This window comes from Rhinolophus sinicus, chromosome 5 (assembly GCF_057876585.1).
Source record: "Rhinolophus sinicus isolate RSI-liver-muscle chromosome 5, RSI-T2T, whole genome shotgun sequence".
NCBI classification, from domain to species: domain Eukaryota; kingdom Metazoa; phylum Chordata; class Mammalia; order Chiroptera; family Rhinolophidae; genus Rhinolophus; species Rhinolophus sinicus.
In genome coordinates this window covers 5,188,570-5,216,545 of record NC_142505.1, presented here as the reverse complement: position 1 = coordinate 5,216,545, position 27,976 = coordinate 5,188,570, and the positions used below count along the sequence as shown (strand labels likewise).

The 27,976-nt window shown below is 59.7% G+C and overlaps 1 protein-coding gene across 6 annotated transcripts; it reads left to right on the top strand.

Moving 5' to 3' along the window:
- The first annotated feature begins 200 nt into the window (after positions 1-200).
- Positions 201-27,658, top strand: TEX264 (testis expressed 264, ER-phagy receptor). 6 transcript variants are annotated; one of them, XM_019753263.3, is made up of 6 exons: positions 255-395; positions 1,362-1,434; positions 4,038-4,329; positions 11,875-12,096; positions 23,821-23,989; positions 27,081-27,658. In XM_019753263.3, the coding sequence occupies exons 3-6, from the start codon at positions 4,072-4,074 to the stop codon at positions 27,374-27,376; spliced, it is 945 nt and encodes a 314-aa protein (XP_019608822.1). In that variant the 5' UTR covers positions 255-395; positions 1,362-1,434; positions 4,038-4,071; the 3' UTR covers positions 27,377-27,658. The 6 variants fall into 6 exon arrangements, with proteins under 6 accessions (XP_074168346.1, XP_019608825.1, XP_019608822.1 ...); XM_019753264.3 differs by having other exon boundaries at positions 382-1,088; XM_019753266.3 differs by lacking the exon at positions 1,362-1,434 and having other exon boundaries at positions 246-395.
- Positions 27,659-27,976: the final 318 nt, after the last annotated feature.

Sequence of the window (27,976 nt, the reverse complement as noted above, 5' to 3'; positions counted from 1 at the left end):
GCCGGCTTCCCGGACCCCAGCCTGGTTCTCTCCTGCGACTCACCAGGCGGACTTCCCCCAACGCCTGGGGCCGCGCAGTCGTGCGCTCGCCAAGCCAGATGCCAAGGGGTTCCTGCTCAGTCACCCTCGGCAACCCGGTAGTTTGTGGGCAGCAGGAAGGTGCGGGGTAGGCTCCGCCCCTGACAGCTCCAGTGGATAAACGCACACTCGTTGCCATGGAGATGGGGCGGGACAGACCTCCGCCCTTCGGGTCCCGAGCGCAGGCGCCCACGGCCACGGCCACGTCCCGCCGCGAGAGGGGGAGGAGCGAACGTGCGCGGCAGGCGCGCGCAGGCTCCGCGATCGAGCCCGGAGCCGCCTGCGCGCAACGGCGATCGCGGCGGGTGGCCGCTGAGGTGAGGGCTGGGCGGGAGGAGAAGCATTCCTGCCTGGGCTGCCTCGCGCGCGTCCAGGACCCGGGACCTCCGTCCGCCCGGGCGCGGCCTCAAGGCCCCCCGCGGCCCCTCCGTGACTCCCGCGGCCCAGGCCGCTCTTTGCATCTCGACTCGCACACAGCTGGCCGGGTCCTAGGGCCCGAAAGCGACCTTGGACCAGCCCTACCACCCTGGGCCGCCCCCTGCCGCGGGTCCCGGGCACGTCCCGAGCCAGTGGAGCTGGAGGGGAGTGGGGGGGGTTACGGAGGCAGGAGCCGCATTTCAACTCCACCCACGTCTCCCGAGACCGCGCCTCTCCTCCCTGGCTGCAAACTTTAGCGTCCCTTAAGTTGCGGAGGGGCCTGAGGCCCCAGTGAAGTTGTGGCTGAAAAGAAAGGGGCTGGGGAAAGAGGCGAGGTGGAGCTGAGCGCGGGCTGGAAGCCGAGACGGGGAGGCGGCGTCCCCTCCTCCCAGCGCAGGCCCCTCGGAGCCCCGCGCTTCCCGCTCCGCGCTGGCGCCGAAGTTTTGCCAGCAGCCGGGCCCTTTAAGGGCCGGCCCGCCGCACGTGAGCGGCTGCAGGAAGCGGGCGTGGCTCAGCCCCTGACGCTCGCCGGTACCCGGCCGGCCGGAGGCAACCGTCCCGGGCGGCTCGAGAGGGGGCCTCGCCTGCCCAAGGTCAGCGGCAGGGGCTGTTGCAGTGCCAGGTGGGGTGGCTGGGGTCCTTCTGGAAGAGGGCTCTCCAGGAACGGGGACATGAAAGGGCCCTAGTGAAGAGCTGACTTTGCGAGGCCGAGTTTGGCTTCTAATTTCCCTAGGGAGCCAGGACGTGGTAGGGGTGCAGCCTGTGGTGAGGGGGAGTTCTCACAGAGGCCCCGGTGGGCTTTCCCTGGAAAGGGAGCAGTCAGGGCATGGTGCCCCGCCCAGTGGTTGTTTTCTTTCTGCCCCCAGCACCCGAGGGCTTGGAACCCTGCCCCTGCTGCGCTGGATGCCATGAGTTGCTAAAAGTGACCTGACTTTTCAGGTGAGCCTCTCCAGCCCTTCTCCCTTTCTCTTGAGTATGGGGACGTTCATATTGCCTCGCCTCCTTGCTGGACCCCAGGTTCATTTCCCCCCTTTTTTGAGAAGTTCAGGAGGTGAGGAAGAGAAAGGTGGGAACTGAGTTCCTTGGAGGGGACAGGAAGTGTGCAGCTGAAAGGGTAGGTCAGAGGGAGGGCTGGTCACTCCCAAGGCAAATGAGAGCCCTAGATTTTGAGAGCGTCCAGCTGGAAGCCTTGGGTTCAGCGAAGTCCCACATGGATGAAATGCTTGGACTTTTGTGGAAACTCTGTCACCAGAGAGGAAGTGGAAATTGAGGCCTGGGTTCCCTTTGCCTACATTTTGATCCAGGTCTGTTTAGTACCTGTGTGACCTTGGGCAAGTCTCTTAACCTCTACGCAATCGTTTCCGGATCCGTACCTATTGTGTTTCCCCAAAAATAAGACCTAGCTGGACCATCAGTTCTAATGAATCTTTTGGAGCAAAAATTTATTTTAATTAATATAAGACTGGGTCTTATATAGTATAATAATAATATAAAATAACATAATACCGGGTATAATATAAGACTGGGTCTTATATTAATTTTTGCTCCAAAAGACACATTAGAGCTGATGGTCCGGCTAGGTCTTATTTTCGGGGAAACACGGTACCTTGTCTTGAGGACTAATGAAGTAGCTGTGTTTCGATATTTACACAATGCCTGGCATATAGTAGGTACTCAGTGAAAGATTTGTCATCATCATTTAAGAAAACAGGAATGAGGGCCGGCCTGATGGCTCAGGTGGTTAGAGCTCCGTGCTCCTAACTCTGAAGGCTGCCAGTTCGATTCCCACATGGGCCAGTGGGCTCTCAACCACAAGGTTGCCGGTTCAACTCCTGCAAGAGATGGTGGGCTGCGCCCCCTGCAACTAAGATTGAACACGGCACCTTGAAAAAAAAAAAAAAAACAACAGGAATGAAACTAACTGGAGGCAAGTTGAGTAGGACAGCATGTGCGTCCAAAAAAAACAAAATAGTACAACTGTGGGGCAGGAACACGCGTGGGTGAGACCAGTGCAGGCACCTCAGTGTCACGGCACCAAAGTTTCAGAAGTTGCTTTGCCTCTCTCTGCTCATTGACTCCAAAGACAGTATTTCAGCAAAAAATTGGGGGCGGGAAGGGACATACAGAACCCACAGGCAACAAATTATTCCATAGAGCTAAGTTTTCCATCGGGCTGAAGTGTTGACTTTCAGCTCCCAAAACTTTTAAATGTTAAGTACTTGGGATGGGAATGTTCCTTCATTGAGTCACATGCTTCCCTTCCTCTTTAAAACAGTCTTCTCTGTTCTGTGATTTGTTTTCCCCCCTGGGTGACTCAGGTCAAGCCCTCTGTATGAGGGTTAGGCTTCTGACTCCAAACTTTGTGGAGGCTGGAGACCCGCCTTGAGTGGCTCGCACTCCCACCTGGGTTGTGCCCTTGGGCCTGCTCTAGGATAGCTTCTTCCCATCTATTTTTCTCTTCCTGACGTGGATGTCTTTATTCCCTTTGCTGTACAAATAGGAGGAATGGGGAAAGGCCAGTGGGGAGGAGAGAGAATTGTCAGATAAATGACGGACACACAAAAAGGAAAAAGGACCCTCCCCACCCCACCCCAGAGTTACTTTCTGTGAACTCCCTAGTACAGGAAGTAGGTTGAAGAGATCAAAACCACAAAAAAACAATTTCTAAACACCCAGAGATGTCGGGGACGGGGTGGGACGGGCAGCAAGTGGACCCCACTGTGGCTCCCTCCCAGGCCAGCACCAGGAGGGGGAACTTGTAGTTCTCCCTGTTGTGTGTCTCCACTTCGAACAGCCTTTTCCTCCTCGCAATTTCTAATCTATGGGCTGGGAAAGTTGATGAAGGTTGTGGGCACTGGTGGCTCGAGTCTGGAGAGCACAGTGGTGGACTTTGTTCCTGTTTGGATCTGGCCTCCTCTCGTTCTGGACGGGTGACTTTGCTGGACAGCCGGACCCTGCAGGCCAGTGTGCTTAGCAAAGGAGCGTTTCCTGTGAGAGCCTCTTCCTGTGGCACGTTTCCCTCCTGGGGCTGTTCCTTATGGTTTCCCTGTGTGTTAATAAGTGTTTGGGTCCTGGCACTTGCCCATCCCCCCTCTGACAGTGGTCCATTAGGTTTGGGGAGACGAGGCAGGCAGTGCAGCTCAGCGGTGGGAAGGAAGAGGCAATGTGGGGGAAAGACAGGCTGGCTGACATCTGGCCCACCTTGGGGGAGGCTGGTCAGGGCTGGGAGTATGTCCCTGGCTGACTCACTCCTCTGCCCTCTATGACTCAGTTTCCCCAGGTATGACCAAAGCTGCCAGCTCACAGGCAGAGCTGCTCCAAGAGCCTCGGCGGTTGTGGTTAAGAAATGAGGAGGCTTGTGGCTTCAGTCATCTTTTGTAGCTCCCTTCTAGGTCACTCTATGTGTAAACACCTCTGGCCACTCCTTCTCCTGGGTCAGCACCCAAGGCAGGGCTGAGGGTGGACCAGAACTGGCTGGCGGGCAGGTGGGCACAGTGGTCAGAGCAGGCTACCAGCCTCCTCTTCTTCTGCCTCCTTTGCAGCTGCCTTGGGGTGCGGCCTGGGGGGCACAGAGCCATGTCGGACCTGCTCCTGCTGGGCCTCATTGGAGGCCTGAGTCTGCTGCTGCTGCTGACCCTGCTGGCCTTTGCTGGGTACTCAGGGCTGCTGGCCGAGGTGACCGTGAGTGCCGGCTCACCCCCCATCCGCAATGTCACTCTGGCCTACAAGTTCCACAGGGGGCCCTACAGCGAGACTGGGCGGCTTTTCACCGAGAGCTGCAGTGTCTGCCCCAGGCTTCGCTCCGTGGCCATCTACTATGACAACCCACACCTGGTAAGGAGCCCTCTGCCTTGGCTGGACTTTGCCCCATAGATGGACATGCGGCAGGGCTTATGGACGGAGGGGTGTTTGGGTTTCTAAGGAAGGGGTGGGAAAATCCTCGAGTTGGCCCTGCAAATCACCTCCTGTGTGAGCTTGAAGCTCCCTCCAGAGCTTGCCTGGACTTCTGCTCCCTTCTAGGAGTGTGTGCTGGTTTTCTTCTTGCCCAGGTGTGGCTCCCCTGGCTCATGGCTACCCGTGGACTTCTGAGTGCGGGGGGCCATACCCCTGTGAGTCCTTAACTTCTGCCGGGACTCTGGTCCCCTGCTGCTCTCCTTGCTGTCCCTCCCGGTTCCATCCCCATTTGAGGCCAGTGCTCTAAGGTTGGGCCTTTCAGATTCTGCCCTCTCTTTGGGATTGAATTGTGTTGTTTCCGTGCCTTCCCTCTTTCAGCTCTCCTGTGGCTGCAGGTTCTCAAGGGCTGAGCGGGTAGGCCCTGGATGTGGGGCTTAGAATCCCACCTCTCCAGCCATTCCAGTGGCGCCTGGCTCAGGGATATGGCGTTGTTTTGGATGTCAAGCGGCCTGGTTTGGAGAGGGCCTCAAGGGTCAAGTGGAGCCAGGTGAACTGCCCAGAATGTCTAAGATGCTGAGTGAGGGACCAGCCCAACATCACTGGCACCCTGTGGGCGTGCGGCTGCACTTACCGCCTACAGTGAGTCAGGCCTCACCGATGTGGCCTCCCGCCGTCCCATGGGTGGTGCTGCTCACAGTGGCATGGGCTGGCAGCTCCACCAGGGCTCCTCAGCGTCCAGCTCTGAGCCTTGGCACACCAGGCATTAGGAATCCCCAGCTCTGGTTTCCTTGCCTGGAGAGCTCACGTGGTCAGGTCTGCAGCCTCCCCATCGTCTCCTGACCGGTCCTCACTGGGGCCTTCAGTCAGAACAAGGGGTGCTGACTCCCTCTCTGTGCCAGGTTCTGCTGAACACCAGCACTCTGGAGATGAACAGCAGCAGCCCCACAAGTCTGCCCCCCACAAATGAATCTCCACGCAGACACCATGCTCAATGCCCACAGAACTTTGAGCTGTGGGTTCGGGGAGGGTGCCTCAAGTCTGCCGGGGAGGCTCAGAGAGGTAGATTTCAGTTGGGCCTTCTCCCCTGAGTAGAATTTTGCTCTGCAGGAAGGGCCTCCTGGCTACGGGCACTGCAGCAGACATAGGATGACCGGGGAAGTGTGACCAGTGGACATGTGGTGGGTAGAGAGGTAGAAAGGTTCGCTGGTCCAGGCAGTGGGAGGTACAGCAGGTTGGCAGGAAAGGTTTGGCACCGTTTGCCACCCGCGATTTAGGAAGCTAAGTGGACGGCAGGTGGAGGAGGGAAGATGAGGCAGGAGGCCATTGAGGATATTGGGCTGGGTCCTGGTTGAGGATGAGTAGACACTGAGGATTTGACGTCACGTGGCTGGGAGATGGCACCAAGTGGGAGTGGAGAGCTCTGGGGCCCGAGTGGCATGGGGCAGGCACTGGCCTGTGGGAAGCTCCTGGACCAGACGCCTGGCCTGCACCCCTGCCAGAGTCTGCTGTCTAATTCCCTGCCCCTCCTTCCACACCTAGCCAGTTGGGAACCTTCTGCAAGACCTCAGTGGAAAGGAGGAGGGTCTGTGCCGCTGTCTCTTTCCTCCTCGGCTTGTCTGCCGGTCCCAGGAGCAGCATGTCGCGTCTTGGTTTGGAGGTGCTAACTCGAGTGGGAAAGGGTCAAGCCAGCAGGATACCTTGAGGTAGTGCTGGGGGCTGGTCCAGGGAAAACTGAGATAGAAGGACCCTGGCATGTGTTGTTCTCCACATAGCCTCCTGGTCCAAACACTGTCTGCAGGCAGCTGCCGTGCAGCTCTCCTAGAGGTGTGGTAGACCCTACGGAGTGGGCCTCGGGTGTCCAGGGTTGTCTGGGGACAGCCCAACTTGGTGCCAGTGTGGGGACCGTGGCCTGAGAGTATAGCCTTGAGGCCGGCATCCCTGCGCTCTGATTCTGTCTCTTCACTGTCTTGCTGTGTGATCTGGAGCATATTATACAACTTCTCTGAGCCTTCATTTCCTCATCTGCAGAGTAGTGTTAAAACACCTGCTTCATAGGTAGACTCGCAAGGGTTAAATGAGGTGACATAGGTGAGGCATTTGCTCCAGCACCTGGAGTGAACATCTCAATAGATATGTGAGAGCAACAACAAAAAAGGGTGGAAAAGACAACTCGTGCCAATTAAGTGTGCTGAGGGCTGAGTGCCTCGGCCTGTGGCCTGACTGGGCGTCTGGCCCACAGAGGATGGACGGGCCCCTCTGGGCCTGTGCTCTGCAGTCCTGGGTTCCTCTAGACACACCTGTGTCCCCATTCAGAGCTGGGTCACGTCCTGACACCTGGATGTGTCAGCAATGCTTAATCCCTACCCACTCTGGAAGCTGGGCGGTGTGTTCTGTGCCCGGCGGAGATCCTAAAAGGTTCAGGAACCCGTGGACCCAGGTGCTCACGGCTGCACGTAAGGCTCTGAGGCCTCTGCATCCGCACGGCTCATAGACAGGAAGACACATCACATCAGATAGCAGGAGTGGAGGCACTTACCACACACCGTTCACTCGTGCTTTTTTCTGTTCATCCACAAACATCTGAGCACCTGATCTGTGCCACTGTATGCTGGACCCAGGGCACTGTGGGGACCAAGGGGCCCAGCCCTCAGGACCTGTCTGTGTGGGGTGTCGGGACCTTGGATGAGAGGCACTGTCCGGTCCTGGGGAAGGCTAAGCACCCAAGCTCTCTGCTCCCCAGGCTGCCTCCCCCTGTATGTGGTTCCCAGGAGGGAGGGACAGGCTGCCAGCTGAGCTGTGAAGTGTCCCATCCCCACAGCTCAGCTCAGCACAGCGGGAGCCAGAACCAGCTTCTCTGAGTGTGGGGAGGAAGTGAGGCTATTTCAGGCTCTGAGTGGGGCAGTGAGTGACCAGATAGATGGAGGTGGCCACCTGCTGTGGCTGCTGCCCACCGCCTGTTGGTGCAGACTGACAGCTCCCTTCCTGGCCTCCGCTGGCCACGGGGAAGCTGGTTCCTGAGAAAGGCCTGTCACCTGGTCTGGCTGGGGGCCCAGGAAGTGACACAGGAAAGAGCACTGCAAGGCAAGAGCATGCGTTTGCTGTGCACCCTCTTAGCAGATGCTGCTGAGCGCATACGTCCTAGAGGCAGGCAGGCAGGTAAATGTTTGTGTGGCAGGCAGCCCTATGTCCTGGAGTTCTGTAGGGAGGCGGCTGCAGGTCTGGGCGAGTGGTTCTTGTGGGACAAGAGGAGGGATTGTCCTCCCTCCCTGAGGGCCTTGGAGGGGTGGGGAGGAAGGAGGGAGCATGCGGCAGGAAGTGGATAGACCCTGGGAGTGGCTGGAGGTGTCCCTCTCCTCTCCAGCGTTCCCCAGAGTGCAGCCATTTCCTGTTCCAAGTGCTGAGGGGGTAGGGAGAGGTCCAGAGTCAGTCAGTGTCCTGCCATCCCGTCCCCCAGCCAGAGTACACGCGCGTGTGTACACACACTGACCCAGGGCTGCCTCGTCCACGTGCAGCTAGTAAAGGGCAGCAAGTGCTCTGCCCTCAGCCCTGCTTCTGAGGGGCCTGAGGGTCTGTGTGGGCCTGGTCCCTCTGGGAGCCTTGGGGGGAAGGAGGGGAGGAGCTGAAGGACCCTGAGCTCCTCACTTGGTCCTGGTCAGCTCTGGCCTGTGGACAGGCCCTAGTGGCTGGGCTGCTGTCACTGTGCCTGTGGGTCCGTCCTGTCTGCCAGACCGGCCCTCCCCCACCTGCCCCACCCTCCGCCACCACTGCCCCCGCTGCCCTGCCGTGGTTGGGGCTTAAGTAACCTGCCTGCCTGCCCTTGAGGGGAGCCTGGCTGAGGCAAGGGGGTGGGGCAGCCGGTTCTGTACGTGGCCGAGGCCTAGGAGGGGTGTTTGGCCCAGGCATGGAGTGGGCGGGGGAACTGGTGGTGCCTGGTTCTGCCTTCAGTAGCTGGACTGCCATGAAGCTCCTTTGTTCCCCGAGTCACTGAGTCAGCCTGGGGCCACCAAATGTGTAGGGGCTGAGGCCGGGAAGAGTTCTGACGTAGGCCTTTCAGAACTTCAGTGTGTGAGGGTGTGGGCGCCCCCCACTCCTTGGAGGTACTGAGGTCACATGGAGCCTGGGAAGGTGTGAGGGAGTAGGATTTCCCAGGACCGACCCCACAACAAGGGTGATGGGCTGATGTGTCCTGAGGGCCCAGGCCAGCCCCTACCCCAGTTACCCTGTGATGAGTTTCTTCAGATGGAGGCTAGGCTTTTGCTCCACAGCTGGTTAGGTGCATGGCATAGCCCTGGAAAGGTGAGCCTGTCTGCCCAGCAGAGCTGCCTTGGGAAGGGAGGAGAAGGGAGGGGTGGGAGGAGAGGGCTTTGGACTTACCTTTCTGGATGGGAACCAAAGCTTCACTGCTGACCAGTGTGTACTCTGAGCAAGTCACTCGGTCTCTGAGAATCCCTACTTCAGCTTTTTGTTTTTGGGGGACTAAATAACAAGGCCCAGAACCCAGCCCCTAATAGGTGCTTAGCACCCTTGGCATGCTCCCCACCTCGGGGGCAGTGATGGAGTGATGGTTCAAATCCAGGCACACCCCCACCTTCTGGGCCCTTTACGGCCTCAGTGGGCCAGTCCCCTGGAGGCCAGTCTGGGCTCTTCTGGGAGTCCAGAGAAGCCTGCCCCTGCTCCTAGCCCAGCCTTGCCTTAGGGCCTGTCTCATCTTACTGGTGCCAGGTCCAGGCCTTAGCAGGAAGTGGGCGTGCGGAGTAAGCTCCTAGTCTGCCCCTTCGTCACTGACCAGGGCAGCGGCCAGGAAGTGTCCTCATTTATGGAATTGAGGGGATGCCCAGGCAAGAAGGGAGCACCTGTGCCCCACGCTCCTCCAGGCTCTCAGGAGCCCCGGCTCCTTATTAGCTGCTTTCCTGCCCTGTGACAGGAGTCCCACTTTTTGCAGGATGGAGGGAGAGGATGTTTGCTCGTGGTGCTAGGTCCTTGTGTGCATGTGTGCGTGTGTGTGTGTGTGTGTGTGTGTGTGTGTGTGTGTGTGTGTGTATGCATGTGCTGTCTGAGCACATCCCAAGAATTTTCTGCGCGCATGGGATCCTGGGCCTTCTCGAGTCCTGGAGTGTGGGGCGAGATGGAGAGGCCATCAGAGTACAGCACACTGTCCCCGCCGTGGGCATTTGGGATCAGAGAGGAGGGGCTGCTGGGCGAAGAGCAATAGAAGGCTTTGAGGAGGAGGGTTGAGCTGAGTCTTAAAAGATGGGCAAGAGTTTCCCAGGCAGAAGGACTCTGGAGTAGGGTGAAGAAGGACATTCCAGGCAGAGGAAGTGGCTTACGCAAAGGCAGGAAGCATGGGAGGACATGGCATGTTTGGGGAGCTGCAAATAGTTCCATGTGGGCGTGTGCGGGGGTGTGGTGGGAGTGGGGGCTGGCAAGGGGCTGGGCCAGAGCCTGGATTTGTCCCTCCTTCTGCCACTCAGATGCTCAGTGGGCGCCTGCCCACCTGGGCTCTGGCCCCTGCTGGGGCCTGGGAATGCAGAAGAGGAGTCCCGGTGAGTGTGCTGGCAGCTCCAGGCAGTGTCGTGTGGGTGGCTGAAGGCAGCAGTGCATGCTGGGCAGGAGTTTCCTCCTCGAGGCCAGTTGGGAGCCTTTGAGAGCTTCTAAGCAGGATCGTCACAGGTGTTGTCGTGCCTTTTGGGCACCGAGGAGAATGTTGAGATGCTGAAGTGGTCCCAGGAAAGACCCTAGGGCCCAAACCCAGGCAGGCCAGGGGCTGGAGGAGAGGTGAAGTGACGCGCCACCCATTTCTCCGTGTAACCTATATTGGGTCTTGTCTTTGGTGCAGCGTGGGTTGCTAGGGTCAGGAACGAGAAGATGGGCTTTGGGGCAGCTCTGACCCTGCCAGGACCGCCTGCCTGCCTGGCCTGCCTCAAGTTTGGGGATGTGAGTGGAGCAATTGCACCATCTAGAGACAGGAGGAGGAACTGCTGTGATCCCCAGGCCTGCACCTGGGCGGGTGGGAGGAGCCAGGCAGGGAGAAGTGACTCTGCTAGGCAGACTTGATGTGGGTAAGAGTTTATAGCAAAACATTGGGGGCGTGGGGGGGGGGGGGGCGCCACCAAGCCACCCTGCAAGGCTCCCCACGAAAGTGTTTGAACCTGAAGGATGGGCCTGGAGGGGCTTGCCCGTTCAGAGGTTTGGGTGGGTGGGCAGAAGTTCTGTCTAGGCCAAGGTCACTTGTTTGGTCTGTGTCATACCTGCTAATAACCGACAACAATTATGGAGCGTTTGCCGAGCGCCACACCCACCTGAGTCCTCATGCAAAGTCTCTCATTTAATACAACAGTTCTGTAAGTAGATACCAAGGCCGTGGGGCTCCAGGAAACCAAGGGACTTGTCCAGAATCACACGACTCAGGATTCACACCCAGGCCTGCCTCTTTCCAGATGTGTGGTCCCGACCACTGCACCATATTACCTGCCTCTAAAGCCCTGAGCTAGGCTTAATGACCTAGGATTCAAGGGGCAGCAAGGGGACCAGAGCGACGGAGAGCTGGGGGTGGCCCCCAGGGACTGCACAGAGGTGAGAGTCTGGAGTGAGTGCCCACATCCCAGCCCAAGTGAGACTCCAAGGACAGGGCTGGGTTGGCGGCACAGAGAGGCAGAATGGGGCTGAAACCCCCAGGGGACTGTTGAGAAGGCCGGGAAGGGCAGATGGAGGCAGAGGCAAGGACTGTGAAAATGGTGTCACAGCGCTGGGAAGCTGGGCTGGGGACAGGAGCAAGTGGAGGGAATTTAAATTTAGGGGCTAGAGGGCCCTGGGTCAAGGGGAAAGAGCCCTTTAGGTCAAGGAGAACCTGGGATTGAGAACATGAGGTCTGTGGGAGTCTCTGGGACTCAGGAGCAGATAGCCCTGGGGGCTCAGCCCAGGGCCTGGTACAGACTTGGAGCTGAGGCACATGGGCCCTTTGACGCCAGAAGAAGTGAGTACTGGGCCTTGTAGGCCTGGGGTCAGGCTAGGAAGTGTGGGAGACTCACATAGGTGCCCCACGTGGCTGAGGTTTGTGGGAGCCAGGGGAGGGAGCAGAGTGTAGTGTAGGTCCTAGGGGCCCAGAGAGACGTGGAGGGGAACCAGCAGTCTCTGGCTTAGCCAGGAAGGGGCCTGGGCTGGAGAGGAGTCTGAAGGCCTGTCCGATGGCATCTGGCCCTGCCCGAGGGACTGGGGAAGAGGAGCTCACAGCTTCCTCAGCTGCCCAGAGCCCACTGCTGCCTCGCTCACTGACCAGCACTTCCTACAGCCCCTGCACAGCAGCAGGGGGCCTTGCACGATTGTCGAGGACGCTGGGCCACGGATGGGTTCCCCAGGAACACAGGCCTCTCCGTGCTGGTGTCGGGCTGGCAGCCTGTTGGAGCTGCTGGTTCTGCCAGGCCACAGCCGGCACAGAACCCAGGAGACAACTTTGCCACCACTGACAGCCCTGCTTTGCCTCCCCAGGTGTCCCCTGAGAAGTGCCGCTGTGCGGTGGGCAGCATTCTGAGTGAAGGCGTGGAGTCACCCTCCCCTGAGCTCATACAGCTCTACCAGAAGTTTGGCTTTAAGGTGTTCTCCTTCCCGGCGCCCAGCCACGTGGTGACGGCCACCTTCCCCTACACCAGTGCCCTGTCCATCTGGCTGGCTACCCGCCGTGTCCATCCTGCCCTGGATGCCTACATCAAGGTGAGACACAGGCCTGGGGGGACTTTGGGGGGTGGGCAGCCAGAACTTAGGCCGGGAGCCAGGGAGGACTGGTGGTTTGGGGAGGGCAGCACCCTGGAGCCCTGTGGAGCGAGGGAGATGGGCAGAGTCTGCTGGCATCGCTTCCAGATGCCCAGACCTTGTGGACAACGGAGTGGGGCTTGTTCAGAAGCCTGGCCTGGTCATGTCAGCTCTGGCTCGAGGACACCCCTAGTGCTCAGGCCCCACTCCAGACTCAGATGGGTGGACAGGCCCCCCAACCCCTACTGCTGGAAGCCCGTGGCTCCCAGGGCTGGCACGCCCCAGCTGTCCGTGGGTTGTGCCTGGTCCCGCATGCGCACGGGCTTCTGTACCTGCTCCCTACGCCCTGGGCTGGGGCAGCAGTGGCAGGCCCTTTTCCTGCAGTTCCCCATCTGGTCGTTGGCAGCGCAGGCAGACCAGTCCGCATGGAGGAAGCAAGAGAGCCAGCCACAGGTCTGGTGGCGTCTCTGTGTCCACTGAGATTTTTTAAAACTTTCCCTCTTCCTCTAAAACATTTTATAAATGGGTGCTAGGGAAATGACCCCAGTGTGGGCTTGGAAGTGACTGTTTATTCATCTGTTCAGCTTGTATTTATTGAATGTGTGTGTGAGCTTGGTGCTGTGCTGGACACGATGTGAGACGTTGGGGTGTGAACAGGCATTTATAGTGAGGTGTGGAGATAGGTCATAAATGTCAGACAGAAATGGGGAAAGCGCAGGGTGAGAAGAGGCAGGCGGCTGGCACGAACAGCCTCTTGGAGGAGCAACCTTAGGCAGAATCCTAGAAGAGCCTTTGGAGGGGGGAAGAGGGTTCTGGACAGAGCAGAGAGAACATGGGTTTGATGGAAAGGCCGTGGAAAGTCACTGCAGTGTTTCTACACCAAAGGAGTGTGATCTGAGCCACCACACCTGTACAGCACAGGTTGTCCCAACGCTGGGCAGAGGGCCACCGAGCATGACTCTTGGGGGCAGGTGGCCGTGCGTAGAAGGTTGTCATGAATCCTAGTGTGAGTGGCAGGGCTTGGGCAGGGCCAGTGGCTGTAGAGATACAGACAGGGCAGAGATTTACCATGTGTTTGGGGGTGAAGCTGATGGATTTCCCCATGGGTTGGAAGTGGGGAGGGGAGAGAGTGGGAAGAGTCATAGCACGCTTAGGTCCCCTTCGTGTCTAGGTGGGCAGGCGTGTAGTAGTGCTTTTCACTGATACGGAGAGCTGGGGGGGGGGGCCTGGTTTGGGGGGCAGCCAGCATTGTGGGGAGCTGCCTGAGAGACATGTTGGTGGGGGTGGAGTCTGGAGCTCAGAGAGGGTGGGGCTGGCCCTGTGCTTGGGGACGGGAGCCTATTGACAATATTTGCCTGCAGGGGCGGGGGGAGGGGGGGCCTGTGGCAGCACAGGTGGAGCAGAGGGCAGGTCCAAGGTCCAGAAGAAAGGCAGCAGGAATGTGTGAATTTGGCGGGTTTGTAGGAACCTGGCAGCTTTGTTTTCCAGAAGCCTGGGGAAGGGACAGGGCCTCAGCCACCGGCTGAGCCAGGGAGCTCAGACAGGCCCTGGCTAAGAAGGTGTAAGAATCTGGTGTCAGGGCTGGGAATGAATAAATGGGGCCCTGGTCACCAGTGGTGGCCTTGATGGGCAAGGACAGGAAGAGAAGAAAGGGGGGGGCCCAGAGAGCACTGAGGTGCTTTTGTGAGCTGGAGGGTGTCAGCCAGAAAGGAGGGGGGTACTGGATGGAGGCTGAGGGACAGGGTGAGGTCAGAAGTGGGGGGTGCGGGAAGGGAGACATCAGTGCCCCAGGCCACCCAGCATGCCTCCTGGGGGTGGGGGCTCCCCCAGTTCACCCAGGCAAGGACTGGTGTGTGGTGTGCCTGGTCCTATCTGTGCCATCCTCAACCTTAAGAGCCAGTCTGGAAGAGCACCCCCAGAAGGAGGCTTTCTGGGTTCCAGACCTCAGAACAGAATGCGTGGCATGTGGCACGGTGGCGAGCGACTCTGCCACCAAAGCCTTTTCCTGGCTCCAGGAGTTTATTTTTAGACACCTTTGTCCAAATTTCCCGGCCCCTGACAGCTTCACAAGTTGCCTGGTTTTGACGTCACCTCTTTGATGAAAGCCCTCCCTCCTCCCTCCTCCCTCCTCCCTCCTCCCTCCTCCCTCCTCCCTCCTCCCTCCTCCCTCCTCCCTCCTCCCCCTCCCCTCTCCCCCCTCCCCCCTCCCCCCTCCTCCCTCCCGTGCCCCTTCCCCCTGTGGGAGCCTGTCCACTGTGCTCTGGGCTTGATTCTCCTGGGATGGGGCTGGAGCAGGGAAAGTACCATCCTCTTTCCCCCCCTGGGACGAGGAAGCAGGAGTAAAGGGGGGAGCAGGAGGCTTCTTCAGGGGTGTCTGTGAGGCGTGCTGTGGGCCTGGCCACCGGCTGGGAGAGTGAGAGATGCCAGGCTGCCCACCATAGAGGCAGGTGTCACCTCTGCCCCTGCGTTTAACCTGACCGTGCGTCTTGGGGAACAAAGTCCGGAAAGGGGAGGAAGGGGCTGGTTCTGTTTGCTGATGTCAGCCTGCAGTGTACAAGGGTGGGCCTGTGCCTCTCGCAGCCCCGGGGACAGAGAGAGGAGAATACGGGGTTCCCTCCCTCACTTGCCCTCTTCCCCACGGCCATAGGACCAGGGAGACTCTGGGCTCCCTGCCTCTCCCAGCCCTGACAGCTGGCTGCCTTGAAGCGTGAGTACATGTCCGTGCCCAGGCTCCCCTTCTTGTTTTCCGCCTCCCTGGCTTCTCTCTCTATCTGCGGCTGGGTCTGCTGTGGAGGTGCTTCAGATGGAATGACAGAAGCTGCTGGCCTGCTGTTTCAGGCGGGGATGGAGGGCTTGGCAGGCAGGGCCGGGCAGGATCAGTGGCTTCAGGATCAGCTTTGGGTGAGAGGGGAGAGCAGCTCTGTCCTGGCATGAGAGACAGGCCTGAGCCTGGGCCAGCAAGGGTCCTCGGGGCCACTGTGAGCAACCCAGAGAGAAGCATTTGTCAAGGTTCTGGGGATTTGGGAAGGATGGCTGGATCCCTGCTTAGTGGTCTGTGTGGCAGCCCCTGGCCCTCTGGCCAGTTGTCCCCAGCCAGGCAGCCTGCCAAGCTAAGCGAGCGATCGGGGCCGGAACTCTGTCCGTCTTCATGGAAACCACTGGGGGCCCCTAGACTGAGCACTGTGGGACAGCGTGTGTGTGAGGGGTCCCTGGGGATGGTGTGACTGTTGGGCTGTATAGAAGATGTCCCCGCTTTGTCAGGCGGCTCCACCAGCATCCAAGGAAGTGGTCTCCAGGGCAGGAGGAGATCACTCCCTGAGCCCCAAGAAGGGGGTCTTCTGGCACCTGTAGGAGGGAACTGAGCTTCCTCAGAATTGCAAGGCCGCAGAAGAGATGGGGCCCGGATGTCAGCCCAGAGCAACAGAAAAGGCCCCCAAATTCACTTCAGGATGGAACCCGCCGTAACGAGTCATGGGGAGGCTGGGGGAACATCGGGCAGACAGGACTGAGTGAGAGGCCTGGGGACCCCATGTATGAGGACGCTGAGCCCTGTACCTGACTCGTGTCTGTCTAGCAGTTGGCAGGGGGCTCATTGAGAGTGTTAGACTGGCAGCTAAGCCCCCCGTGCCTGACTTCCTGGCAGCAGGCTCCATAATCTTTTCCACAAACCCCCTTCCCCAGGGTCTCTGCTTTCTAGGAGTTTTCAGGTTGAGGGTCCTGGTAACATTGGGCATCTTCTCCTGAGTTGAGGGAGACACAGGGCATTGTCCCAGTGGAGGCTGCTTGGCTAGGAAGTGCAGGCAGGCCCTGGAGGTCAGACATTGGCTCTTTCTGCATAGAATTAGAGAGAAGCTGGGGGAAGGGGGGCTGGAGGGGTGGAACCAGCAGGCAGATCTCATCTGCTCTGTCTTCTCACGCTAGGTATTCAGTTGAGGAAAATGCCCCTTACCCAACCTGCCACGGCCATTCATATGCCTCATCCTGTTTTATCATGGCACCCAACAAGATATTCAATGAGTGTTTGCTAAATAAATAGTTCATATGATAATCTTAGGATTGCTGTATGGTTATTATGTGGGACAGCTGGGCTGATGGAGTTTAAAGTGGGCAGAGACTCCAGACCCCAGTTCTCAGACTTCCCTGAGCAGCAGCCTAGGAGCTCTGCCAAGGTGCCCCCTTGGCTGGAAGCCAGGAATGGGGGCCTAGATCTGGCTCTGCGTTTTACAGACCAGGGGACCTCGTGAGCTTTTGTCTGGAGGAGTGAGTGTACTGAGGTGCCAGGAGGGCCTCCCTTGTTGAAAGTAAGGCTCAGAGCCCTCCCACATTAGCTCAGCAAAGGTGACAGACAGGAAGAGAGAAATGACCCCAGATTTCACATCCCGGTAGGGCTTCGTCCCCTGGATTCCCACTGCCAGCACCAAGCTGCTCCACACTGGTGCTCTGGCCCGTTGGTCTGGGACACTGCCGGGAGCCCGCTGCCCGTTTGCCCAGCAGGCACTTGGTACGGGAGGCCGTGGCAGCTGTCACGGTACAGGAAGCAGCTGCTGCAGGTGCCTTATTGGGCCTCACGTCCTCTCCCTCAGTGAGATGGAGATGACTCCATTCCAGGCTCCAGGGCCAGCTCCCCTGCTAATTGGCCTGCCTGGTCAGGGAGGAGGGCGCAGTCAGCAGCGCCAGGACCGGAGGCTGAGTGACAAGCCCCCAGAATTCTTTCCTCTCCCATATTCCCCAGCCGCAGGGCTTAGCCATGCCCAGGGGAATCAGGCAGGGAGGGGAGGGTGCCTTTACTGGGAAAGGCAAAGCAGCCTTGGGGGCGCCTTGAGGAGGGGTAGCATTCTCCAGGTAGGAAGGCAGGCCAGGTAGAGCGCTGACTTGGGCGCACAGGGGAGGAGCCAGAGTTTGGGCCCAAGAGATGACGCTGTATCCTGTAGGCCCTGGGGAGCCGCGAATGGGGTCTGAACAGATGAGTGTCGTGTCCAGGTTGGGCTTTGGAAGGGACTGGAGCCAGGGGAGATGCGGAGGCAGCGCCCGAGGCCACAGCCGAAGTCTGAACGAGGGTAACAAGTGAGCTGACGGTAGCAGGGACTCTACTCCCAGATACCCCCGAGCCGAGGGGAGACCCCCAGCACGCCCTGGATATTGAGACTGGGAGGCCCCCCCAGGAGGCCAGGCCTCTCCCCTCTGCAGGCCTAGGCCCTGGAACCTGCTCCTCAGCCTCTCTGGCTCACCCCTCCCCCCCCACTTCCCTCCCCAGGACAGAAGCACAAAGCCAGCCTTTGCTGGGGCGGGCGTGGGAGCCACCACTCTCAAAATACCAGCTCAGATACGGTAGCTTGGCAGCCCTGCAGGACCCTGGGGGCTGAGGCTTGTCTGCACGGTGCTATGGGGTTGGGCCGTCACCAACCCAGAGGGAGCCTTTTTCCCCAGGCAGATGGGACTTACCAAGGAAAAATTCTGTTCCTCTTTCCCAGAAAGCTTGGGATTCCGAGAACAAGGAGAAGGGAGGAATTCCAAGGCCGGGGCTTGCCCTCCAGAGCAGAACAGCTGTGCCCTTCAGCAGAGCCCTCAGATAAGGAGAAGCTAGCTGTCTGGTTATGCAGACGGGAAACCTGAGGTTCCAGAGGGAAGGGCTTCCCTGAGGCCCAGCAGAGGTCAGCGGCGCCCGTCTGAGAAGACATCCCAGGCCTTCTCCTCCCCCACCTCCCCTCCTCCGCTCCTCTCCATCCACACTCACCCACCTGTCCTTGCCCTCTGTCACTTTCTGGTTCCTGGCTCTCAGGTGCCTGGCTTCCTGGCTGCCATCTGCACCAAGAAGCCTTCCTGCTGCTGCGTGGTCAGTCAGCAGCATTTCTTTGGCTTGTCCAGACCGGGTTCCCACTCCTTGACTGCGCAGATGGGTCCTGGAGAGGGGCCTGTGGAGCCTGCCATGGCAGCAGTGTCATCTGGGAAGCTGTGGAAGGGAGAGTGGTGCGTCCCAGGACTGAGTCCCCAGCTCCCTATGGAGTGATCACCATGCTCCACAGGGCCCGGGAAAGCCAGAGCCTTGCTGAGCTGGCTGGGTATTGCCTGCTGGGCCCTGGGGAAGGGAAGGGCTGGGCGTGGCTATAGGGCCAGGCACTTCCTCGTCTACCCAGGTACTAGCGTGCTTATGGGCTGTGTCCCCTGTGTCTGCTTAATGGGAACCACCCTCCCCTGCTCCTCAGTGCCCGAGCCCGCCCTGGTCTCAGTCGCCACCAAGGCCCTGTCATGGGCTTCCCAGGAAACCGGGGCCTGGCTGTGCAAGAACATGAGCAGAGGTGTAAACTGCACGGCAGGCTGCGACTCGGAGGTGAAAATGAAAAGCTTCAGGCAGCGGCAGCGGCAGGCACAGCAGGCTGGGGTGCCAGGCACAGCGCACGCCTTCCCCCTCACTCCCTCACACCTTCCCCTTTCTGCAGTTTTCCCCTGGCTCCTGCCCAGGCCTGACTCCTCTGCCATTCTGGGGGTTTGGGGGTGGTAGGGGAGCTCCTAGATGGGCCCTGGGCTAGACCCAGCCCCAGAGGGCCTTCCTCTCCTGCTTCCATTACGTTTTCTAACTCTCTGACTAGTGCACAGAAAAATGGGCTGTGCTTTCGTGAATTTTGTGAACTTAATGTTTGTGTGAGTTTCTCCACTGATTCTTTTTGGGTTTTTCAAGAATACAGTTGTCTTATCTTTAAATAATGGTGTTTTTATTCATCTTTTGGAGTTCCTCACTTCTCTTGGGATCCTCTATTTAATCTTTTTATCTTACAGTTGGGGAGATTGAGATCCAGAAAGAAGCCACCCAGCTGTCAGTAGCGAGGCCAAGCTCTGGCTCCTGCCTAGTGCTCTCTCTGCCACTTCCCGCAGGCCCATGTCTCTTGTCTCCTTCGCCTGTCATTGTCAGAGCTTTGGGCGCTCCTGCTAGAGAGGGGAGCGTGTACCAGCCCGCTGCAGGCTCTCACTGCTGGCACTGCGAGGCCCCAGAGCTGTCTCCTGCTTTCACCTCCGCCCCAACGACCGGTTTAGGATCAGGGCCAGAGGCTGCTGGGAGGCCCAGTGGGGATGAGAGGGAAGTTGACAGAAGTTCTGGGCAGAATAATAACAACGTGCCACCTTCCAGCCGCAGCCCCCGCTGTGTTCCCATCACTGCACGTGCGATGCAGACCAACTGCCGCGGGGGCGTCCGGGGTCTGAGCCCCCCTTACAGGGGCTGCGCTGTGCAGGCAGGCGGCTGCGTGGCCGTGTCTGTGTAATTAAAAATGAGCATGCCTCACTTCACCAGTGGAGATGCCATCGCCTCGCGTGGCGTGCAACAGCTATGTGCTGGCTGTGTGGCAGCCCAGCTGTCCAGCCTGGCATGGACGGGCGGGTAGGACTGGGCAGCGCAGGGTGAGCAGGGAGGGCCCCCCCCCCCAGTGAGGTAGGCGTTAAGGGGCTGTGATGGGGTGGGGCAGACGGAACAGACCTCATCCCTCTCTGGGCCCAGAGCTCACGTGTGACCCAGCCCTTGTCCCTTGGGAGATGTAGGGTCATGCAGCTCCGAGCAAACCCAGCCTCTTGGTAGTTAGGACTGGGAGCCACCCTGAGTGTCCACCTGGGCCTGATCCCTTCTGCCCCCACCCAGCAGCAGCAGAACACCAAGTGAGGCAGTGCAGGTCCTCTCGCTCCCATCCCGCGCCCCATCCCCTAACTCAGAACTACCAGGGGGCCGCTGCATCCAGCGTGCCGGTCGAGCCCCTTTGCAGGAGCCCTGAGCTGCGTGCGCCGAATGCTTGCCCCCGCCCAGGAGATGAGCACCCCATGAGGTGAGGTAGGAGTGTATGCTGTGTCCCCAAGGTAGCTGAGGCAGTGGCACCGTGATAGCCTTTGTCCACCCTGGGGGGTGAGCCCGTGTGGGTGCTGGATGGGGAGGTAAGTGCTAGGGACTGAAGTCTTCTGGAAATCCCTGCATTAGGGGTGGCGTGCCATGTCACCCCTTGTTTCTGCCTGTGGGAGGTGCAGGTAGGAGAGAACCTTGGAGGTATGTCTCAGGGATAAGAAGGCCTGTGTCGTTTCCAGCATCTGGTGGCACCTGTCCTGATGAGCTGGCTTCTTCCTGTTTGGCGGGGAGGGTTGTGGGTATCTGCGTCTCCCCCCTTGGAGAAGGACCCTGTGCTCCCCTGGAGTCTGTGTGAGAGGGAATTGCCCTGGGGTTGTGGCCTGATCACATGGCCAGTGGCTTCAGTGGCCAGAGCAGAGGCCCCGGTCCCAGGGATGCTTCCTCAAGCCTCTGGCTGTCTGCTCTGGGGAAGGATGTACCCAGGGCCGGGAGGACGCCAGGCCCCTCCACCAGCAGTACCAGCCCGGTGTGGCATTGACCTGCTGTCCTTGGCTTTTGGCAGTCTGCTCTCTGAGGGCTCCCTGGGGCCAGCTGAGAGAGAGGCAGCTGGCCTTGCCTTCCTTCAGCAATTTTCCAATATTTACCAGCTCGCTGACATGCCACCCAGGCCACAGCGCCTGCTGTGCAGTGAGTACCTGGGAGCTGGCCTGTGGCTACCCTCCCTCCCTCCCCGCAGAGGCTGCTCCTGGCTGGGAGGGAGGGCCTTGTCCTTCCTGCTTGCTTCCTTAGGGACAGGGCACATGGCTAGTCTTGCCCCTCAGCCTCCATCCCCGGCTACCACTGCACTCACTGTTGCTCAGTGATCAGAATACGGAGAGGGGTCTCCCAAGAGAGGCTGCAGCGACATCTGTAAGCCCGTCCCATGCTTCTCGGCCTGGGTTGGAAGTTTGTACCTTTGCTTTCTTCCTGCCCCTTCTGTTCTGTCCCTGAGTCTGAATTTTGACAGGACCCGGCAGGTGTTAAAATGATTTCGGGCTGAGCTGTCAATGAGATTTTAATTAGCTCCATGCCTCCCTCCAACAGGGAGTGCTCGGGGCCTCCAGGTGGTGGGGTAGGACCAGGCTGGGCTTGGGTCTGAGGCTGCCCTCCAGGGGCCTGGCGGCAGGCTTGGGCAGCTGGCGGTCCCAGTATGGGATGCTGTGAGGAGAGAGGGCTGGGCAGGGAAGGAGGGGCTGTGTCGCCAGGCCACACTTTTCTCTCCCTTCGTCTCCCGGTCCTCTGTTCTCCCCGATGGCTTTGAGATGAAGGCGACGGCAAGGATGGAGGATGCAGTTTCCATGGCAACGGGGCTGTCCACGGCCAGGCAACTTCAGAGCCGGGCTCTCCGGAGGAGGCAGATGCACAAAGCAGCCGCAGAGCTGCCTCCTGCCTGCCAATGAGGGGGCTGGCAGAGCAGGTGGCAAGGGTGGCTGCCTGGTGCTGCCCACCCTGATGCCCGGCTTACTGGGGAGGGCGGAAAGAGCCCTACTCCCTCTTACCATCCTTGTTACTTCCAGAAGGGAAGCTAGGCAGGTGGCTCGAGTGTTGGCAAGGGTTGGGGTAGGGCTCCACTGTCTCTGGAATTTCTGGGTGAGGACAGGCTCTGGTTTCTGGAGGTGTCCCCCAAAGCCAGCTGCTTACAGCCATTAGAGATGGGCCACCAGGTAACAGATGGCCACTAAGGAGTTTCCCTTTGGGCCCTTTGAATGCCCAGAGCATGGGGACACTGGTGAAGGCCGAGTCCTGTTTGGGTTCAGGGGCCCTTTTCCCCTTTCTTTCCTCTGGCTACCAGGGAAGGACTCGGACCTTCTTCAGGGAGCCACCTGGCCTTGGTGACATGGCCCATTTCACTGAGTGGGGCTCAGATTTGGCAGGTGCCCACCCCCAAGAGGTGGCATTAGAAGGGCCCCAAAGGCTGGGAGCTCCTGCCTCTGACGTGTTCTTGTTCCACCTCCTGAGGACCAGGGCCCGGGGGCAGTGTGTGTGGGCAGGTGGAGAAGCAGAGGCAGCCATCGCCGTATTCAGAGATGGGCAGAGGTGGGGCACGGACTCCTAAGAGGGTCCAAGGAGCCCCCAGGTGGCCAAACAGGATTGGATTAGAACTGTTCAAAGTGGTGACTTGGCTTCACTGACCCTGAAAGTGTCAGGGCCAGGGTGTCCCACTCTGCGTTTGAGCTCAGGGGGAGAGAATAAAGGCCTGGCCTGGGTCACCCGTGGAGTCAGGCTGAGCTGCAGCTTGACCTTGGGCCAGGCTGTCCACCCCGTGTTCCGTCCTAGATGCACCCTGCCTCCAGCTGGCCATTCAGGGCCCTGGCTGGAGAAATCTTTCAGGCTCCCTCCTCCTCCTCTCTCCCCGGGGAGCTCATTTTTATCCCCTTTCACTTGGTTTAATTGGTGGGGGTTCCTCCAGCTCAGCTTGGCCAGGCAGGCAGACAAGTGGAGTCCTGGAGTGGCTTCTGCCCCCCGGCTGCTAAGTCTCTCATTACCACTAAGTGGAAGGCTCACTTCAGAGCTGGCAGTGAGAGCCAGGCGGGGGCTATAAATAGCCATGTTGTAAAGGTTGGCGGGTGACCAGCCACAGGGCAGGGGCCTTCAGTCTTCTTAGTGGATAATTGCTCTGTTGCAGGAGGAGGGGGCGGGCTCAGGAGAAGACGCACCTGAACCTTCCCTGGTTGTTCCTGCCTGCCTGGGGCAGCGCCGGCGTGGGGGGGGGTGTGTGTGCATTGCGTGTGCTCGTGTGCATACACGTGTGTGTGCATCTGAGTGTGTGCGCGCTTGTGTGAGTGTGTGTGAGCGTGCGTGTGAGTGTGCACGCGAGTGTGTGCGCGAGTGTGCATGCATGTGTGTGTGCACGTGTGTGAGTGCGTCTGAGTGTGTGCGCGCGTGTGTGTGTCCCCTTCCACACACTGGGGGACGGGTCCAGGCGGAGGGCAGGGGAGTGGAGTGCCTGTCTCAGAACTTGGGGCCCTCTCAGCTTGTACTTCATCCCACTGGGGAGTCAGGGTAAGGTCCAGTGTGAGGTCCACTTGTCCTGCCTGGCCCTCCAGCCTATGGCCTGCCGCCACGAGAGCCAGCCTTCATACCCCAGGGCCAGGGCCCCCTCAGCTGAAACTCTGGACCTAGGTGGGAGAAGGGCTGGGAACCAACCATGCCATAGTCTCCGAGGTTGGCAGAGACCTGGATTTGCAGGGGAATGGGAGAGGAAGAGGGCTTTAGCTAGCCCGGAGCCCCTTCCCAGGATTGGGTGGTGACAGGTCTGCGAGGGCAGGGGCTGGAGGCCTACGTTTCAGGGCACTGGCACCTCCTGGTACCTGGGTCTGTCACTGTCATTCAGGGTCATTCAGGGTGGAGGGAAGGTCAGGGCCAGGCGGTCCTGGGATGGAAAATGTGGCTGGTCAGACCTTGGCTTGGCTTGGCCACTAGGGCCATTGTTGTGGGCTGCCTGTCCTGGGGTGGTCCGGCGTGCTAAGCTTCATGGCTCTGTAAGACCAGTCCTCTCTGGAACGGCCTTTGGGTCCCATACACACACAGAGGATTAGCAGCGCAGACTCCTGGGTTCTGTTAGCGCCTGTCCTACCGTGTTGTCCCAAGGACTCCTGGGTCATCAGACCACTGCTGGACACTGGAGTGGGGGGCCCTGCTCTTAGGGTGCTCTGTGTGTGCCTCCCTCGGTAGGGGTTTGGAACTTGAGGGAGATTGGGGCAGGAGGCAGAGCCAGTCTCCGGGGAGGGAATAAACAATGACCAGTTCTGGGGGCCACGCAGGGACAAGTGAGTCAAAAGGCCCTGCAGGGCTCATTCCTCCTCTCACCCCTGTCCAATAAGGAGCGGAAGCTGTGTGCCCACCCTCGGCTGGAGATCTACCAGCAGGACCAGATCTATTTCATGTGCCCGCTGGCACGGCAGGGAGATTTCTATGTGCCCGAGGTGAAGGAGACAGAGCGGAAAAGCCGGGGCCCTGCAGAGGCCAGTGACACCCACATGGACGGCACAGGTACGGGAGGCGGGGGAGCGAGGTGGGCCTGCCTGAGCCCTCTCTGGGCATGTGTGCTGCGGTCAGGAGGCTCCTCCCTGGCTGGGCTGCACTGGGGGAGCTTGACCGAGGTGGAAGAAGGAGAGCTGCCCGCCCCGGGACCCGCAGGCAGTTATCTATTCCCAGACACGTGGGTCCATGTAGGTGTGGATTCGTACGTGTTACCCCTGGCAGCACAGAGCCAAGATTCTGCCCAGGTTGCCTTCAGATGCAACAGTAGTACCCTTGGAAACAGATCACAGACAGCTGGGTGCTCATGGGAGGGGGCTGAGGCTGCTCAGGAAAGGTGTCACTTGGGTGGGCTGTTAAGATTGGCACTGGATCTGGAACGTAAGAAGGGGAGCAAGGTGGTCTCCTCTCCCCAGTATGGGGCCCCACCCCAAGCCAGCCACTTTCTCCCTGCCAGAGGGCGTGCAGAGTGGGGCCAGGAGACCCCTGCCATGACCTCTCACGTCTGTGGCTGCCCTCAAGCGTGAGGAGGCTGCTGGTAGCATCCCACGTCGTCCCAGGGGGTCCGACCCTTGGCGATGCCGGAGCTTCCTGTCAGTCTGGAGGCCGTGAGCTGTGCGGTGCCGCAGGCTGGGAGGAGAGCAGCCGCCCCCTTCACCTCCTCCCCTACGAGACTCCCTCTGTCCGTCCAATCTTCACAGCCAAGGTCACCCTAGAGAGGCATGTGTTGGCAGGGGTGGCGGCACTGAGGCAGCGTCCGCTCCCTAGGGGCTGTGTCCAACACAGTTAGCTTCATCTGCCATTTAATTACCTCCATGGGGCACTGCTCCCACCCGCCTAGTAGTGCCTGGCAGACACTCTTCAGTGCCCCTGCTGTGGGCACAGGATGTGGCACAAGATCAGCAAGCCCAAGAAGTCCCCAGGACAGGAAGGGGAGCACCTTGACCTTCCTTTGACCCCCCTCTGCTGCCTTACCCCCCCTCTTTGGCCCACCCACCCAGCCTCCTTCCCAAACACCATCTGGGGGGCGTGGAGGACGGTGTGGCACCCACTACAGCTGACTACAGGCGAAGCGCCCACACCCCCAGCTCCTGGGCCTGCCCTCTCCGCCAGCCTGCCCGCCCACTCCCTGGTGTGGGGTCCGAGCGGTCTGCCTGCCTCTGACAGCATCGGCCCTGACACCCGGGGCAGACCCTAGCTGTCTGCCTGCCAGGTGCATGCCACTTGCACGGCAGTGCATGGCAGCCTGGCCACCCAAGGCTTGGTCTGTGCCTGCCTGCCTGCCTCCCTGCTGGGACCCCCCTTGGGCCAGGAGGGGAAAGGGGGTGATTAGCTGCCTTGTGCCTGTTATTACATTGATGTATTATTTAGCTCCAGAGAGGCGATGAATTTTTGATCTCCTTGCGCTGGTTGTGGGCAGTGGAGGAGGCAGGGACTGGAGTGAAGGTGGCAGCTTCATTCCCTGCCCAGCAGCCCTGTGGATTTAGGTGTCCTGGGACAGACCCAGGACTCGGGGACCTCCTTCTATGGGGCTTTGGTGAGGCGGGAGGGATAGCGCTGCCCTGCCAGAAATGTCCACGTGTTCCCAGGGGCTGCCCTCATCCCAGCGTGCTGGGCCCTGGCCTGAAGGGGCACCCCTGGGCTCCTTCCTCTCACCACTGCTAACCCAGGAGCTGGGAGAGGAAGGAGATTTCCTAACCCAGGTCCCACGAGGGCCGGTGCGTGGATGGGTGGGAAGAGCATGACAGTTTAATGGGGCCAGGGAGAAACTGTCTATCGCTCCTGTCAGGCCTGCAGCCCCTGGGGCACTGATCATCATTTAAGGATCGAGTGAGGGGCTGGAGTCCTGACCCAGGGTCAGAGGGAACCAACCCTATCTCGGGGTATGGCCCTGGCACACTCTTGAATGCCTGTACCCTGGGAGCCAGGAGTGGGGCACCAGCAAGAAGAGGGCCCTGGGCCAGCAGCCTGGCACTTCCAGGGCTCACTTTACCTCTGCCAGTAGGGCTCAGAGGGGCCTGGGGGAGCAGACCTCACCCCCACCCTAGACCCCAGCTGAGGTTCAGTAAAAGTTTTAGGCCAAGTCCAAATGCCAAGCAGTTCCCAGCTGCGCCTGGCTCATCACCATGGAGACAGGATCTGGGGAATCTGGCCCACCCCTCACCTTCTGTGATATGCGACAGCTGCCCCCTCCCTCACACAGGAAAGAAAGCATCCTCCACACAGTGGGCCTGAGCTCTTTGCCCCTCCGTGCACACACCTGCTGCTCCTCAGCTGCTCAGTGTCTCTGATCTGGGAAGATGAACGGGCCTATGAGGGCTGTTTGCCTGGAGGACATGTTGGGGTGGGAGGAGCAGGCTGGGGGCGACCTGGACCCTCAGCCCAGCTCAGCACTGTCTCAGGGCTACTTTGTGGCTCCGGAACCACCAGTGGTTGGGGGTAGGTAAGGGCTCCTCTGGGGTGACACAGGCATAGGAGAAGAAAGCCCTTGAAGTGCTTCATCCCAGCACCCTCCTTCTCAGGACTGCTCCAGCTCACTCTGCTCAACCTCCTCAAATCAGGGCTCAACGTGGGCCAGAGGCAGGGGCCAGCTGACTTCCTGGATATGGCTGCTGCTTGGGGAACCCTGCATGGGGGAAGGGGGCAGGAGAACAGGCTTCCTGGCCCATTCTCTTGCCCTCATGCCTGTGGGCAGTGTTCTGGAGCTGGCCTGATGGTGGAGGCCAGGGTGGAGGAGGGGACCCTCTTTGTTCTACCCTCAGCTTCTCACCTCAGGGCTGAGTGGTCCTTAATGGACTGGGGTGGGGGGGATGGGGGGGCTGGCAACAGGCTTTGGAATGCTGGGAGCTGAAGCTAATTCAGGGTAGCGAGAGGAGTACACAGCAGGCTGCCCTCCCTCCCTCCCCTCTCTCCCCTCTCTCTCTCTGCCCTGTCATTGCAGCTCCAGGCAGGGCAGAGGGCAGAGGGCTGCCAGAATGAGCCTCCTGAGCCTGGGGTGGCTTTATTATTCATGAGGCCATTGTACATGTCGAGTGGAGCCTGTATCCTCTCCCTGGAAGAGGGGGCCGGGTTCCTAGCTAACCTGTGCTCCTTCCTGACCCAGGAGCTGACACAATGAGTGACACGAGTTCTGTGAGCCTGGAGGTGGGTCCTGGCAGTCGGGAGACTTCAGCTGCCACACTGTCCCCTGGGGTGAGCAGCGGCCGTGGCTGGGACGACGGTGACAACCGCAGTGAGCACAGCTACAGCGAGTCGGGTGCCAGCGGCTCATCCTTTGAGGAGCTGGACCTGGAGGGCGAAGGACCCCTAGGGGAGCCAAGGCTGAGTCCTGAGGCTGAGCTCATGGGGGCTCCCAAGTGGCCCCGGGAGCTCAGTACCCCTGAGAAGGGTGAGGAGTAATGTGTGCCCCCCCTCCTGTGGTGCAGTCACTGAGGAACTGAGTAGACTCTTCAGCCCTCTTCTTCCTCCACCTTCCAGGCGGGGCTGGGGCCGGACTCCTGCCCCCAGTCCTCTCGCTAAGCCTTCTCTGCACTGCCCTCTTGGCTCCCAGGACAGAAGGAGCCACTGGCCATTTTCTGCACTTGGCCCCGGGGCTGTTGCCTCTGTTACATCTTTTCTCAGATTCACATGGGAGCTTCCAGGACTCTGAATAAAGCAAATGATTTTCTTGTTTCAGCTGGATTTGGGCTGTGCCTTTGTTTGTTTGTTCCACCTTGAGAAGCCCTGTGCGGTTAGGTACCCGCAGCCCAAGGAAAGAAGGGAACGGGGCCCAGTACCCAGGGGTGGGCGAGGAAGGGGTCTTAGAGGCCCTCCACTCCCTGCTCTGTGGCCCAAAGGCTCCCCCAGGCTGCTGGAGAGCAGGGCAAGGGGGCTGGAGCTGAGCGTGGGCTGCCCTCCAGGGCTCAGGAGTGGGGAGCCCACAGCCTGCGTCTGCCCACCTCCAAGGGGTGCTTGTGTCTGTGGCCCTAGTGTGTGCTCTGCTCGTCCCTGCCGGCCGGT